General features: G+C 43.1%; 1 protein-coding gene across 1 annotated transcript; it reads left to right on the top strand.

Annotated features, from left to right (window-relative positions):
* Positions 1 to 1,910: 1,910 nt before the first annotated feature.
* On the top strand, positions 1,911 to 16,320 carry LOC100494837. The gene is made up of 2 exons (XM_031904366.1): positions 1,911 to 1,969; positions 13,833 to 16,320. Exons 1-2 carry the CDS (start codon positions 1,939 to 1,941, stop codon positions 15,425 to 15,427), a joined length of 1,626 nt encoding a protein of 541 aa, XP_031760226.1. The 5' UTR covers positions 1,911 to 1,938; the 3' UTR covers positions 15,428 to 16,320.
* The last annotated feature ends 156 nt before the right edge of the window (positions 16,321 to 16,476 follow it).

Raw genomic sequence — 16,476 nt, 5'->3', positions numbered from 1 at the left:
AAGCAGGCAGGCAGGCAGGGGGGTGGGGGAGGGGAGGACATTGAGGGGAGCTGGAGGATGTTGGGTAGGACCCTGGGGGGAGCTGGAGGATGTTTGGGGGGCTGGAGGATGTTGGGGGGGAACCTGGAGGATGTTTGGGGGAGCTGGAGGATGTTGGGGGGGAAGCTGGAGGATGCTGGGGGAGCTGGAGGATGTTGGGAAGGACGCTGAGGGGAGCTGGAGGATGTTTGGGGGAGCTGGAGGACGCTGGGGGGAGATGGAGGATATTGGGGGAAGCTGGAGGATGCTGGGGGGGAGCTGGAGGATGTTGGGGAGGAGCTGGAGGATGTTGGGGGGGAGCTGAAGTATGCTGGGGGAGCTGGAGGATGTTGGGAAGGACGCTGAGGGGAGCTGGATGATGTTGGGGAGGACGCTGGGGGAGCTAGGGGGGAGCTGGAGGATGTTGGGGGGGAGCTGGAGGATGCTGGGGGGAGCTGGAGGATGTTGGGGGGAAGCTGGAGGAGCTGGATGATGTTGGGAAGGACGCTGAGGGGAGCTGGATGATGTTGGAGAGGACGCTGGGGGAGCTAGAGGGGAGCTGGAGGATGTTGGGGAGGATGCTGGGGGGAGCTGGAAGATGTTGGGGAGGATGCTGAGGGGAGCTCTATGATGTTGGGGAGGACTCTGAGGGGAGCTCTATGATGTTGGGGAGGACGCTGAGAGGAGCTCTATGATGTTAGGGAGGATGCTGAGGGGAGCTCTATGATGTTGGGGAGGATGCTGAGGGGAGCTCTATGATGTTGGAGAGGACGCTGATGGGAGCTAGATGATGTTGGGGAGGATGCTGAGGGGAGCTAGATGATGTTGGGGAGGATGCTGGGGGGAGCTGAAGGGTGCTGGGGAGGACGCTGCGGGGGAGCTGGAGGATGCTGGGGAGGACGCTGTGGGGGAGCTGGAGGATGCTGGGGAGGACGCTGTGGGGGAGCTGAAGGATGTTGGGGAGAATGCTGTGGGGGAGCTGGAGGATGCTGGGGGGAGCTGAAGGATGCTGGGGAGGATGCTGTGGGGCAGCTGGAGGATGCTGGGGAGGACGCTGCGGGGGAGCTGCTTTCTGTCATGAAAATGACCTAACAACCGTATGCTCAAACACTGGAGAGAAACCGTGTAGCATTCCAGCACTTTATTTTTGTAAAGTCCAATGACCTCACACAGCGACAAATCGTAGAATAGCAAAGAGGCAGTTCCAAGAAGAAGTAAATCCACAGTCTGAAGAAAATAATGGCCGAAGAATCACTGAAGTGGTTGATCCGAAGTGCAGGAATCCTTTCCTCTCTCTCTCTCTGAAGACTTACTCCCAAGCTCTCTTTGGGGCTCTTTTTATGTCCCTGTGGGCCCATCCTACCAGCAAGCCCCTATTGTTTCTATGCAGGGGTGGGGAGACGTATAGGTACCAGGGTAACTGGATTATCTGCCTATTGTTTCCAATTAGGCCGGGGCAGACTTGTTGGAGCCTTTGGGTATCAGTCCCTAATCTCATCAGAGAAATTAAATCAATTCTGCCATTGTTTAAGATAAACCCGTCACACCTTCAATTTTATAAAATATGAATAAACAAAATCTGCTGTGATCAATCTGCTGAGCCCAGTACCTTTTCCCTGGTGCAAGGTGGGGATCCTGATCCCTCTTACTATCCCAGGTAAGGGAAATAAAGTGTGAGTCAAACAACAATATCTGTTCCATTTATATGGCAGGAGGAAGAACCCTATTAATGCCTCTGTAAGAATTAAACTGTATTATAATAAATTATTTCAGTATCTCTTTAAAGTGCAAAGTACATAAAAGTGAAAGCAAAACCATTTGTAGAGAATCTGTATGACTGAAAGTGAAACTAATAACACTATATATACACACCTGTGCTGTCCCACAGAGGCAGATACACAGAGGAATCCTGGGGAGAAGATGGCTTCATCCAAGCAAAAAATGGAATCAGGTATTTATATCATTAACAAAAAAGGTTTGTTTATTCATCTAAAAAGAACTATAGAGACAGGAATAAAGGTCAGATGATGGAGCTAAATTGGCAGTAATCTTATAGATCTCCTGTGGGGGAAGAGCAGGGGTAGAGGCAGCGGCATTACTGAAGCTCTATGGAAAAGTTCAAATTATCCAGCACTTTCCTCTTCCTCCTTTGCTTTTATTCTTTAATTCTCTGTACAGAGTAGAGAAAAGGAAAGAAAAAAACACAAAAGGTCCTATAGTGTGATATGTACCAAGCAAAAATATATCTTGCAAGCTTTACATTATATACAAACAGAGTTATAATTTAACACAGGCATGGCAGTAAATCGTATTTCAAACTGCAGGGACAGGAGAATAGAAAAGAGACACCAATTGTGTTTTACTTCTCAGACGACTCTGTTTTTGCACTTGGTGAACATACCAACAGAATGATCTTTTTTCCCAAGTGTCCCCCTTATTCCTTGGTTATGCGGCAGGATCATTTCTAACAAACATACACTGAATCATACATTGAATTCCTTTTTCTCTGTAATAATAAAACAGTACCTGTACTTGATCCCAACTAAGATATAATTACCCCTTATTGGGGGCAGAACAGCCCTATTGGGTTTATTTAATGGTTAAATGATTCCCTTTTCTCTGTAATAATAAAACAGTACCTGTACTTGATCCCAACTAAGATATAATTACCCCTTATTGGGGCAGAACAGCCCTATTGGGTTTATTTAATGGTTAAATGATTCCCTTTTCTCTGTAATAATAAAACAGTACCTGTACTTGATCCCAACTAAGATATAATTACCCCTTATTGGGGCAGAACAGCCCTATTGGGTTTATTTCATGGTTAAATGATTCCCTTTTCTCTGTAATAATAAAACAGTACCTGTACTTGATCCCAACTAAGAAATAATTACCCCTTATTGGGGGCAGAACAGCCCTATTGGGTTTATTTAATGGTTAAATGATTCCCTTTTCTCTGTAATAATAAAACAGTACCTGTACTTGATCCCAACTAAGATATAATTACCCCTTATTGGGGCAGAACAGCCCTATTGGGTTTATTTAATGGTTAAATGATTCCCTTTTCTCTGTAATAATAAAACAGTACCTTGTATCTGATCCTAACTAAGATATAATTAATTCTTATTGGATGCAAAACAATCCTATTGGATATAATTAATGTTTTATTGGTTTTTTAGTAGACTTATGGTATGAAGATCCAAATTACAGAAAGACCCCTTATCCGGAATACCCTTGGTCCCGAGCATTCTGGATAACGGGTCCTATACCTGTACTAATATCTACAGTTAGTACTAGTGGTTGTATATATAGTTTATGTATGTGAGTGTATAGATTGGTAAGTATAGGGTGTGGGCGCTGGGTTTACTTGGATGGGTTGAACTTGATGGACTCTGGTCTTTTTTCAACCCTATGTAACTATGTAACCAGAATGGATTGAATATGCTTGGGTGCAGGCACAGGTAGGAGGAGCGTATGGTGCGTATTCCCAGCAAGTGTTTTTTGAGTGTCATTAGCCTAACTGCAATATTTAATTGGCACCATTGACAACTAATTATAAACAATATGCAGTTAAGCCACTAACCCTTTAACTGCCAGCAGAATTTCACATTTCAGTTCCCGTCAGTGCCAGACTTTTTGTAAACATTCTGTGCTCTCTCATTTTAGGGGCATTTACTGGAGGGGGGTTAAGTTTAGGTAAACTATACATCTTTTTTTCAGGAGAACCTGAGCTTTCCAAATCTGTTTTTGTGTATTTCCATTTCTGTAAACCCCAAGAAAATATATATTTTTTTTTAAATAAGAAGAAAAATACTCTATACTTAAAATATATGGCGTATATAGATCAGCCCCTACTGATCACTGAGGGACATAGCAACTAGGAAAAAGTCTCAAAAAGCCACTAAAACACTAACAATTTTATTTCAATCCATTAAAAACATAAATAACCCCTTTACAGATATGGCCTATCTGTAAGGGGTTATTTATGTTTTTAATGGATTGAAATAAAATTGTTAATGTTCTAGTGGCTTTTTGAGACTTTTTCTTAGTTGCTATTTCCACTTCTGGAACAAGATTTAGAGCTCTAAATACAAAAAAAAAAGAAAAATTGATATTTTTGATGATATAGGGATTTATATCGGAAACATACTTTATTTTATGGACAAAAAAATCAACTGATTTGGAAAACCTCATGTCTCCTGAATGTGCCAATACCTGATATATATATAGTTATATGGAGATTTCTGGCTTCTATGGATCAAAAACCCAACAGTAAATTACCAAATTTTCAAAGCATTACAGCAGAATACGGCATACAGTACTTTATATTCCAAAGCGAAAAATCCTGGAACATTAGGTTTACCCCAGGAAACCATATATTTTTGAAAAGTACACATTCTGTGTTCCAACTCCTAAGTACCAAACAGCAATGCTTTCCTGAATTTAGCAGTTTCTATAAAAAAATTATAAAAATTCTAAAAAAATTCTAAATATGAAAGCCAAGGGTCTACAGAACAGTTTGATACCCACTGTTTGATACTGATGTATCTGCATTTAGAGACCCCAAAAGGAAGTTAGTGCATACACTGCAATATAAGCTCCCAGCATGTGTATTATGTGCTATTAGACCCCCTAACAGTATGGGGACCCTAGAAAACCATATATTTTACAAAAGTACACATTCGGACAAAACAAAAATGGGTAAACACATCTTTCTACTGCAAACTTACAAACTACAAAGCTATGCTAAACAGAACGGTTTTTATGACATTTCTGAAAATCACCACAAAACTTGCATTTTACCACATTATGTTTCGCACATTTTGTAACGTATCAACATAAAACATTCTCAATATGAACGCCAGGGGTCTACTGAACAGGTTGATGCCCAATGTGCATAGATTTACCAAACTATGTGGTGTACAGAGGCACCCAAATTTATACATGGCAGACAAAATGTCCACAAGTAACAAAGAACAATGTGAAATGCAATAAAATCTCTAAAATCCAAACAAAACCACTACAATCAATATTTTTTTTTCGCCTAGTAAAATCTGCAGTCAGAATCACAGTTTGAGTATTTTGCCTTGGGCAAATTCGTTTTATGGACATAATCAAGCGAACAACCCTATGCATAAATGAAAATGCAATAAAATGGCTAAAAATGCACCAAAATCACAGAAAATATAATAAAAGCACCAAAACAATACACAAAAGGTATTGCGCAGTTACCGAATACGCTACCCACAATGGCAATAAAACATTATTTCAGGCAAAAAAGAAAACGATGCAATAAAAAAATCCACAAAATTGTGTAAATGTGTGTGTACACTTGGCAAAATGCATGTTGTGTGAGTGTCTGTGTGTGTGCAAGTAAGTGTGAGTGCTGTAAATGTGTGAACCCCCCAAAATGTATGTGTGTGTAAGTATATGTGTGTATTAGTGTAATAAGTGTGTGTTTGTGTGTGTATGTGACATTAACCCAGGGACAAGCAGGCTGGAGATTGCAGGATATAATTACCCCTTATTGGGGCAGAACAGCCCTATTGGGTTTATTTAATGGTTAAATGATTCCCTTTTCTCTGTAATAATAAAACAGTACCTGTACTTGATCCCAACTAAGATATAATTACCCCTTATTGGGGCAGAACAGCCCTATTGGGTTTATTTAATGGTTAAATGATTCCCTTTTCTCTGTAATAATAAAACAGTACCTGTACTTGATCCCAACTAAGATATAATTACCCCTTATTGGGGGCAGAACAGCCCTATTGGGTTTATTTAATGGTTAAATGATTCCCTTTTCTCTGTAATAATAAAACAGTACCTGTACTTGATCCCAACTAAGATATAATTACCCCTTATTGGGGCAGAACAGCCCTATTGGGTTTATTTAATGGTTAAATGATTCCCTTTTCTCTGTAATAATAAAACAGTACCTGTACTTGATCCCAACTAAGATATAATTACCCCTTATTGGGGGCAGAACAGCCCTATTGGGTTTATTTAATGGTTAAATGATTCCCTTTTCTCTGTAATAATAAAACAGTACCTGTACTTGATCCCAACTAAGATATAATTACCCCTTATTGGGGGCAGAAAAGCCCTATTGGGTTTATTTCATGGTTAAATGGTCTGCTACATACAATGCTGTTCTAACATCTGTACCCCGGCAGTTTCAGAACTCTTCACACATCCATTCATGCAACTCTAACAAGTAACACCTGCTTTGAAGAGTTGCATGATACTTTGGTAATCCTTTCAAAGTAACTCCACAGCATTCACACCTCTGTGAGTTTCAGATGTCACCTTTCTGAAGAGTTACAAAGTGCCATTGTGATTGGATTAGTGGAAGAGTATATATGCTGAGGACTTCCCATACCGGTCAGTTGAACTGAAGAAGCTGCTCGGATGAGTAGTGAAACGTCTTCAATGATTACTTAACAAGTCCAGTTGCTTTAAATTTATTTATACTAGATATACCATGACCTGGATGAATGAAAATCTTCATAGACATGTTAAATGATTCCCTTTTCTCTGTAATAATAAAACAGTACCTGTACTTGATCCCAACTAAGATATAATTACCCCTTATTGGGGGCAGAACAGCCCTATTGGGTTTATTTCATGGTTAAATGATTCCCTTTTCTCTGTAATAATAAAACAGTACCTGTTCTTGATCCCAACTAAGATATAATAAATCCTTATTGGGGGCAGAACAATCCTATCGGGTTTAATTACTGTTTAAATAATTTTTTGTAGACTTAAGGTAGGAGATCCAAATTATGGAAAGACCCCTTATCCAGAAAACCCCAGGTCCCCAGCATGGTGGATAATGGGTCCCATACATGTACTGTAACTGGGAAAGATCAAAAATGTAGTCTTATCTGAAATTTTCTTTTTCTTTAGTCCATAAGGCAGCACAGTACACACTGCTTCAATATACGTTTAACAAAGGGACTAAGTTTGGGGTGTGCCCCATTTCCTTAATAGTAGATCGAAACCTTGAGGATGCAGTTCTCACTCTCCTTGATTCAGTGAATGTCTGCTTAGAGAGTCTGCCATCGCAGAATAGTTATATCAACACGGGAGCACTTACCGCCATTCATCCACGTGTGCTGCTCACAGACCAACTCCCAGTGGCCCCAAACAAGTATAAAGACTGATTTTATTTTTCACCACGTGGTGCTCCGCTTTTTCTGGAATTTTTCTACTTGCTTAGAGAGTCTGCCAATACATTGTTCACTCCCTTGATGTGAATTGCTTCCAGTAGAAGAAGATTGTTCTCTGCCCAGAACATAATCCTTTGACATTCTTTCATTAGTAAGGGTGCTCTTGTCCCTCCTTGACGATTCAAATATTGTACGTCACTGTCGCCACATTGTCCGACTGGATCATTACTTCCTGGTATTGTATCAAATGACTGAACCTGAGGAGAGCCAATTGAACAGCCCTGAGTTCCCTGAAGTTCGATGATTGGATTTTCTGTTGTGGTACTTTTCCACATCGGAAAAAAAAGGAAAGTCTTCCCCCTACTTCTTCCTGACTTCTGGCATCAGAAACCTTTATGCTTTGTAAGGGATGTATCTTTCTTCTGCACCAGATCTCTTGTGTTGCTTCTGGCCCCAGAAGATCTCCTTCTGTTCCTGAAGTCTCTTCCTCTGTCACGCTCTCTAAAGGGTCTCCTATAGGAACTGGACTGAGGAGAAGATCTTCTGCCAAATCCACGAAAAAAGGGTCTCTTAGTTGACTTTGGCTTTCCCTACAGCTAAACTCTCGATCAACTTATCCAAGGAAGAACCAAACAACCTTCCTGGCTCAAATGGCATAGCGATTGCAGACTCTTCTACTGGAATAGTAGTACGGTTTGAGAGTCTAGCAACATCCGACACATCCACCTTAGGTGGCTCCTCCCACAGAAGCAATTCTTGTGAGTCAATCGGAAACATCTGTTTAAACCTTCTAGACGAATCCGGCATTTTACCTCTTGATCCATCAAACGTCTAATAGAAGGATGTAAAGGAAACTCCAAAGCTTTCTTCTCAGAAAAGAATAACAAGTCCTGTTTTTTATCTGTTGTAGGAGTAGAGCTTTTAGCTCCAATCACTCTCTTAACTTCCTTAATAAGTTTAGTAACTTTCTCCACAGAAAAAAGAAAAAACTCTTCCTTAGGCTTGGAATGGGATGATGAAGATGAAGAGACACATCCATCGGAATCAGACTCAGACCCTGTTTACTAGTTGAAGGAGCAACAGAGGTAGAAGATGCAGAAGTTTTAACCTCATCAAAGGCTTTGGACAGCATCCCTTTAAACCAGGCAATGAAATCCTCTGGATTTTTGGAAGGCACAGAATCCTGGTTACAGTTACTACACATAGTTTCTGCACAATCTTCAGGCAGAGGTTGATCGCATTCACAGCATAAAGCATGCCTTGTCTTCCTCTTTCTCTTCCCTGAGGGTCTACTGATCTCAGCCTTCTGAAAAAGAGCAGAGAAAACTATATAGAAAAACCCCCAGGGTTACAGTTAAAAGGCTGGAAGACTACCAGCTATGTACCTTTAACAGCCTCCCAGTATACAAGCAGCCTGGCAGCACGGCGTCCGGAACTTCAGCAGTACACAAGGGCAGTGAGTTTTACAATCGGAACCTCCCCCAGACCTTAAGCATACATTTTAAAAACCCTCTTACAGGTATCCCTATCGGCTCACCAGCATAGGGAAATGCTACTCCAACTGCAGAGGAGACTTCTGGGTTAGCACCGCGTCCCCTAGTGATGACGCACTTCCTCCCGTGCCTCCAGAGCACAGCGCGCACTAGCGATTCCCTGCACCTCATCTCCTCGCACCACAAACAGACCAATCTGCCAAAGGATCTCTGCAGATGGCCCCAGGTACTCCTCGCCTAAGAGGGAATCTTCTTAAATCTTTTCCCCCCTGGTCTAACCCACGCTAGCGTGGTTAGACCTGCGGCCCTCAGATTCCTCAGAATCTGGTTCTTCGGCCTGAAGTCCCCAGCATCCGAACTACCCGGGAAGGACAGAAAAAAACACTGGGGAAATGGGGGAAGAATCGCTATTTTATCATTTCTTATGGGTGTGTAACACTTGTTTGGCTTAAAAGGGGTTAATCCAGACTAGAATATGGTAGAGCATGTGTTACATGCGACCCCCTTTCCCAGGAGTGGGCCTTCGCTAAGTGGAAGGGTGCCTGCACGATGTAGTTGTACTACAACTCCCACTGGTACTGTGTTGTGTATTAAGTAATAAGACGGCAGGAGCTCTTGCAGATGAACTAGTTAACTCTTTATTGTCCAAGACAGATGTTATTAATACAGGGATCAGTAAATATTTACAGCAATTGAGGTAGATTGGTACAGATGATAAGTAGCAATTGTGACCAATAGAGACAGTGTAGCCCACAAGGGAGATATGCAGAGGTAACAGCCGGGAGTCCCAAGATGGATGCCCTTTACTGGAACGGATCCCTACAGCCAACGGTGGTTCAGGGGTTAATACTAGCCTGAATCCTTTGTCTTAACTGTGGTCCCTACAGCAAGGCATACAGAGCCTGGGGTAGGCTAAACCCTTAGGGGGGAATTCACAAAAGTGGTGATATTCCGACAAAATAAAAGTGGAGATAGATTTGTTGGATTTTCCACCGTATTCACAAACCTCTATCTCCACTTTTGTGATTACCCCCCTTAGTGTCTCCTTTGGTGGGGCTAATGGCTGCCCTTTCTAGCTAAAGCTGACTATGCTCACTTCTCCTAGAGAGTGCTATTAAATAATCTGCTGTGCTTTCTTGTTCTCATTCACGGGGCCCTTTCCCCGACTTCTCCAGATAGCAGGTAGATATCTGGGGTGAAATGGCTGTACTGGGGCCTATGTCTGCACCCAGGCTCAGAGGGAGCTGTGCTTAGGAAGCAGACAGGCAGCCAACGAGGAAGCCCCTCCTCCTTGCTAGACACTATATCAGTCTGCAGGGGGAGTGGTCAACCTGACTAAACCTATAAGGAATAGTGTTAGAACTGTAACTCAAGTACAGGGGCTCTTGCCCAATAACAATAAAGGTGTGAAGAGGTAGGGGATAAAGCCATAGGGAGCTTAACCCTATGGGTCCCTACAGGTGTTACCCTTTTTTTCTGTCCTACTAGGGAGGAACAGGTCCATTAACCCATTGTGTACTGTGCTACCTGTAGGACGTAAAGAAAAGTATGAATGTAAAGGGCATGTTAACTGCTGTACAGAAAAAGCAATTTATCTGGGTACTTATATTTGTTGATGACAATACATGGGGTGGACATCTTGGAAAATAAGGGATAGAATATTGGAGCATGTGGCTTGTATAGGGAGAAAAGATACCTCCTTGGCAATTGCAGACTATATTTTGAGTGCACATAAGGGTAATGAGAGATATATAGAAACATTGGGGTAACAGTCACCCCGCTATAGTTCCAGGGGTACCCAGGGCACAAATAAGCACTCACCCCAAATCCCCCCCTAACTGGCCTTCAGGCTGGGCCCCCTTAGCCCATAACAAGGTTACAGATATATAGAAACATTGGGGTAACAGTCACCCCGCTATAGTTCCAGGGGTACCCAGGGCACAAATAAGCACTCACCCCAAATCCCCCCCTAACTGGCCTTCAGGCTGGGCCCCCTTAGCCCATAACAAGGTTACAGATATATAGAAACATTGGGGTAACAGTCACCCCGCTATAGTTCCAGGGGTACCCAGGGCACAAATAAGCACTCACCCCAAATCCCCCCCTAACTGGCCTTCAGGCTGGGCCCCCTTAGCCCATAACAAGGTTACAGATATATAGAAACATTGGGGTAACAGTCACCCCGCTATAGTTCCAGGGGTACCCAGGGCACAAATAAGCACTCACCCCAAATCCCCCCCTAACTGGCCTTCAGGCTGGGCCCCCTTAGCCCATAACAAGGTTACAGATATATAGAAACATTGGGGTAACAGTCACCCCGCTATAGTTCCAGGGGTACCCAGGGCACAAATAAGCACTCACCCCAAATCCCCCCCTAACTGGCCTTCAGGCTGGGCCACCTTAGCCCATAACAAGGTTACAGATATATAGAAACATTGGGGTAACAGTCACCCCGCTATAGTTCCAGGGGTACCCAGGGCACAAATAAGCACTCACCCCAAATCCCCCCCTAACTGGCCTTCAGGCTGGGCCCCCTTAGCCCATAACAAGGTTACAGATATATAGGAACATTGGGGTAACAGTCACCCCGCTATAGTTCCAGGGGTACCCAGGGCACAAATAAGCACTCACCCCAAATCCCCCCCTAACTGGCCTTCAGGCTGGGCCCCCTTAGCCCATAACAAGGTTACAGATATATAGAAACATTGGGGTAACAGTCACCCTGCTATAGTTCCAGGGGTACCCAGGGCACAAATAAGCACTCACCCCAAATCCCCCCCTAACTGGCCTTCAGGCTGGGCCCCCTTAGCCCATAACAAGGTTACAGATATATAGAAACATTGGGGTAACAGTCACCCCGCTATAGTTCCAGGGGTACCCAGGGCACAAATAAGCACTCACCCCAAATCCCCCCCTAACTGGCCTTCAGGCTGGGCCCCCTTAGCCCATAACAAGGTTACAGATATATAGAAACATTGGGGTAACAGTCACCCTGCTATAGTTCCAGGGGTACCCAGGGCACAAATAAGCACTCACCCCAAATCCCCCCCTAACTGGCCTTCAGGCTGGGCCCCCTTAGCCCATAACAAGGTTACAGATATATAGAAACATTGGGGTAACAGTCACCCCGCTATAGTTCCAGGGGTACCCAGGGCACAAATAAGCACTCACCCCAAATCCCCCCCTAACTGGCCTTCAGGCTGGGCCCCCTTAGCCCATAACAAGGTTACAGATATATAGAAACATTGGGGTAACAGTCACCCCGCTATAGTTCCAGGGGTACCCAGGGCACAAATAAGCACTCACCCCAAATCCCCCCCTAACTGGCCTTCAGGCTGGGCCCCCTTAGCCCATAACAAGGTTACAGATATATAGAAACATTGGGGTAACAGTCACCCCGCTATAGTTCCAGGGGTACCCAGGGCACAAATAAGCACTCACTCCAAATCCCCCCCTAACTGGCCTTCAGGCTGGGCCACCTTAGCCCATAACAAGGTTACAGATATATAGAAACATTGGGGTAACAGTCACCCCGCTATAGTTCCAGGGGTACCCAGGGCACAAATAAGCACTCACCCCAAATCCCCCCCTAACTGGCCTTCAGGCTGGGCCCCCTTAGCCCATAACAAGGTTACAGATATATAGAAACATTGGGGTAACAGTCACCCCGCTATAGTTCCAGGGGTACCCAGGGCACAAATAAGCACTCACCCCAAATCCCCCCCTAACTGGCCTTCAGGCTGGGCCCCCTTAGCCCATAACAAGGTTACAGATATATAGAAACATTGGGGTAACAGTCACCCCGCTATAGTTCCAGGGGTACCCAGGGCACAAATAAGCACTCACCCCAAATCCCCCCCTAACTGGCCTTCAGGCTGGGCCACCTTAGCCCATAACAAGGTTACAGATATATAGAAACATTGGGGTAACAGTCACCCCGCTATAGTTCCAGGGGTACCCAGGGCACAAATAAGCACTCACCCCAAATCCCCCCCTAACTGGCCTTCAGGCTGGGCCCCCTTAGCCCATAACAAGGTTACAGATATATAGGAACATTGGGGTAACAGTCACCCCGCTATAGTTCCAGGGGTACCCAGGGCACAAATAAGCACTCACCCCAAATCCCCCCCTAACTGGCCTTCAGACTGGGCCCCCTTAGCCCATAACAAGGTTACAGATATATAGGAACATTGGGGTAACAGTCACCCCGCTATAGTTCCAGGGGTACCCAGGGCACAAATAAGCACTCACCCCAAATCCCCCCCTAACTGGCCTTCAGACTGGGCCCCCTTAGCCCATAACAAGGTTACAGATATATAACCTTGTTATATACAAGGTATATAACAAGCCTACATGCCACATACTTAGCTAAACCTATACATACTGGGCATCAAACTGTTCAGGGGACCCCTGGTATTCATATTTAGGGTGTTTTATTTGGTTACTTTATGGCCTGTAGGAGATAAGATACTATAGAGTGAAGCTCTGAAGCGATTTTTAAGAAATTTCACAAATTATGATAAAAACCAATAACTTTAGGAAAGCATTGCAACTTGGTAGTTTGGAGCAGACAGACAGTTCTACCTATTCTGTATTCCTCAGAATCTGTTCTTTCCAGAAATGTATAATTTTCTGGGATAAACCTTCTGTTAGTGAAATTTTTGGCCTTGAAATCTAAAGTATGCAACTTTCTGGAGCAGTGCTTTGGGAATTTGGTAGGTACTGCTGGGAGTTTTTGACCTATACAAGTGAGAAATCTCCATAAAACTATATATATTTGGTATCGGCACGTTCAGGAGACTTGGGACTTTCCAAATCAGTTGTATTTTCATTCATAAAATAATTTTTGTTTCTGGTGTGTGTGTTTATATTATGGAAAATTATTATTTTTATTCATTTTTTAGACATTTAGAAGCCGATATCTTGTTACAGAATTGGAATTACACCAAAATTCCACCATATTTTGAAAGCTTAGGTTGTCCTGAAAAAAACGATGTATAGTTTTCCTGGGTAAACTAAAAAACTGTCTGGCAGTAGAAGTTCCACTTTGTTCAAAACGTCTGGCAGTGAAAGGGTTAACAAGTAGGGATTTATAAACACTTTGTGTTTCTGTTAATTATTACAATAATACTTTTTCTTTTTCTTGCAGATGAAAAACAGAAAGGAACAGCAGCATCTGGCAAAGAAAGTAAGGCAGGCCTTCTTTCGAAATATATTAAGCCCTCGATTCAGCAAAGAGAAAGTGATCTCACAGTTTATGATCTGGAGTCATCAAACATTCTTTCAGAAGGAAAGTATAAAAAAATGCAATTTGGAGTTGAAAACCCACACAAAGCCAATAAAGTGATTGTGATGGTGGGAGAGACGGGATCAGGCAAAACAACTCTCATCAACTCTCTGATAAACTGCATCCTGGGAGTGGGATGGGAAGATAAATACAGATACAGGCTTATTGAGGAAAATACAGGTAAATCTAAAACCCAAAGTCAGACGTCTCACGTCACCATTTACCAGATACATCACATGGAAGGATTCACCATCCCATATTCCCTGACAATCCTTGATACCCCAGGGTCTGGCTCTACAGAGGGTATTGATCAGGACAGACTTATAGCTCAGCAACTGAAGGATTGTTTTAACCCACACTGGGGAGTTGACAGAATTGATGCCATTTGCTTTGTGGTTAAGGCCTCAGTCACTCGTTTGACAACAATGCAGAGATATGTGTTTGATTCCATTATCTCCCTGTTTGGGAAAGATATAAAACATAATATTCTAATCTGTGTTACGTTTGCTGATCACACTAAGCCACAAGTTATACAGGCGCTACTAGATGCACAAGTGCCATGTGCTAAAGAAGGCAATGATCCATTGTACTTCAAATTCAGCAACTCTGATCTATACACCAAACGATCAGGTGAGGACGAAGATGATGTTGCATTAGCCAAAATATTCTACAAAATGGGGAGAAACAGTTCAACAAATCTGTTCATGACACTGGGAGAAATGACCTCACAGAGTCTTTATATGACCAAAGAAGTGTTAAAGGAAAGGGAAATCCTTGAAATTACAATGGAAGGGCTGCTGCCGAGAATCCAGGAGGCCGCATTAAAGCAACATGAGCTGGAAAAAACTGAGCGGATCCTACAGCAACATGAAGATGATATTAGAAACAATAGAAATTTTGAGTATGAAGAACAAGAAACCATAAAGGAAAAAAAATATGGTAAGGAAAATGCAATTAATTGCCATAAGTGTGAAATGACTTGCCATCACCCCTGCCGGGTCCCATTTGATCATGTGACTGCTCTGTGTGAGGTTTTCACCTGGGGGAGAGTCTGTACCGTGTGTGGGCACAATGCTGGCATGCATTACTGTGAGAATCACATTTGGGAAAGTAAAGTAGAAACTAAGAAGAAAACTTACAGTGCCCTGAAAGAGAAATATGAGAGAGCCTGTGAGGGGAAGTCAAGCAAGGAAACTCTGTATGAAATGCTAAGCGGAGAAATCAGGGCTTTAGAGGAAAAGCAAATGAAACTCATTGAAAAAGCTGCTACTTGCCTCGGGCGCCTGCGGGAAATTGCCCTAAAGCCTGATCCGCTCTCTGCTCCTGATTATATCGATCTGCTCATTAATGCAGAGAAACATGAGGCAAAGCCCGGATATAGGGAGAGAATTACATCATTGGAAAAGGCCAAGCGCAAGGCTGAGAAACTACAGGAAATTGAAAAAAACAGCACCTAATTTTTCAATAATTATTTCTCTTTCTGTTATTTACAGACATTTATGTTTGGTTCCATGTTTTATGCTAATCAAAAGCTAATTATGAACTGATTGATTGTATATTATGCTGATATGTAGGTTCAGTAAATGGGCAAAGGTTCAGTATATGGGTAAAGCAAGCACAGAAACCCACATACATAAGCCTGTGCTAACATTATGCATCTATCTGACAAACATCTCATTTTTATAATTAAACTATAGCATTAAGGAGAACTAAAGGTATAATTACTGGGGGGTGACAAAATGTTAGGCACCCCCATTGATAATAATCGCTTACCTGATACCCTGTTTCTAAAAACTGCCCCAGCCTGGGTGTTTCTGTAGAATCTCATATCTTCTTCAGCTTCATCTCCTGTTTGCCCAACTCACCCTACTGCTGATGTGCCTGACTGGGACCAGAGAAAAAAAGAAAGAAGAAGAAGTGTAGGAAGATAGAGGTGAATAAGTTCCTACAGAAACACTCTGAGCTGGTGCAGTTCTAACAAACAGGAGCACCATCCCAGGGGATTGGGGTCAGACTGTCTGACTGGGTTTGTTGGAATCAGACATTCTGCCGAGTCCAAAATAGGTCTTTCTGCTGCAAACTATCAAACTAAAAGCTGTGCTATGAAATTTCTGAAAATTGTCTCCAAGCTTGCATTTTACCCCATGATATGCCCCACATTTCTTACCATACCGATATAAACTATCCTATATATCTATGGGTATTGATAGTTTAGTATATCCATGTGCAATGTACTTAGATATGCCAAACTATTTGACATACAGAGGCACCCAGCCATTTTTATAAAAATCTACTTTATCAGTATGTGCCATTGGGTAATCCTAAATAGGAAACTGCCATTTTAGGTACTAAGGGCCACCCCCTGGGATCATAGGATTCACAGTGCACACAAACAAGCCAAGGCACACATACATGCTAGGCCCCATCAGCCAATGAATGGGCAGAGTTCTGCCTTTTGCTCCCACACTACTTCCTGTTACAGTTAGAGCTGCATCACTTCCTGTCA

Source organism: Xenopus tropicalis, chromosome 6 (assembly GCF_000004195.4).
Source record: "Xenopus tropicalis strain Nigerian chromosome 6, UCB_Xtro_10.0, whole genome shotgun sequence".
NCBI classification, from domain to species: domain Eukaryota; kingdom Metazoa; phylum Chordata; class Amphibia; order Anura; family Pipidae; genus Xenopus; species Xenopus tropicalis.
This window is presented reverse-complemented; position numbering and strand designations above follow the sequence as displayed.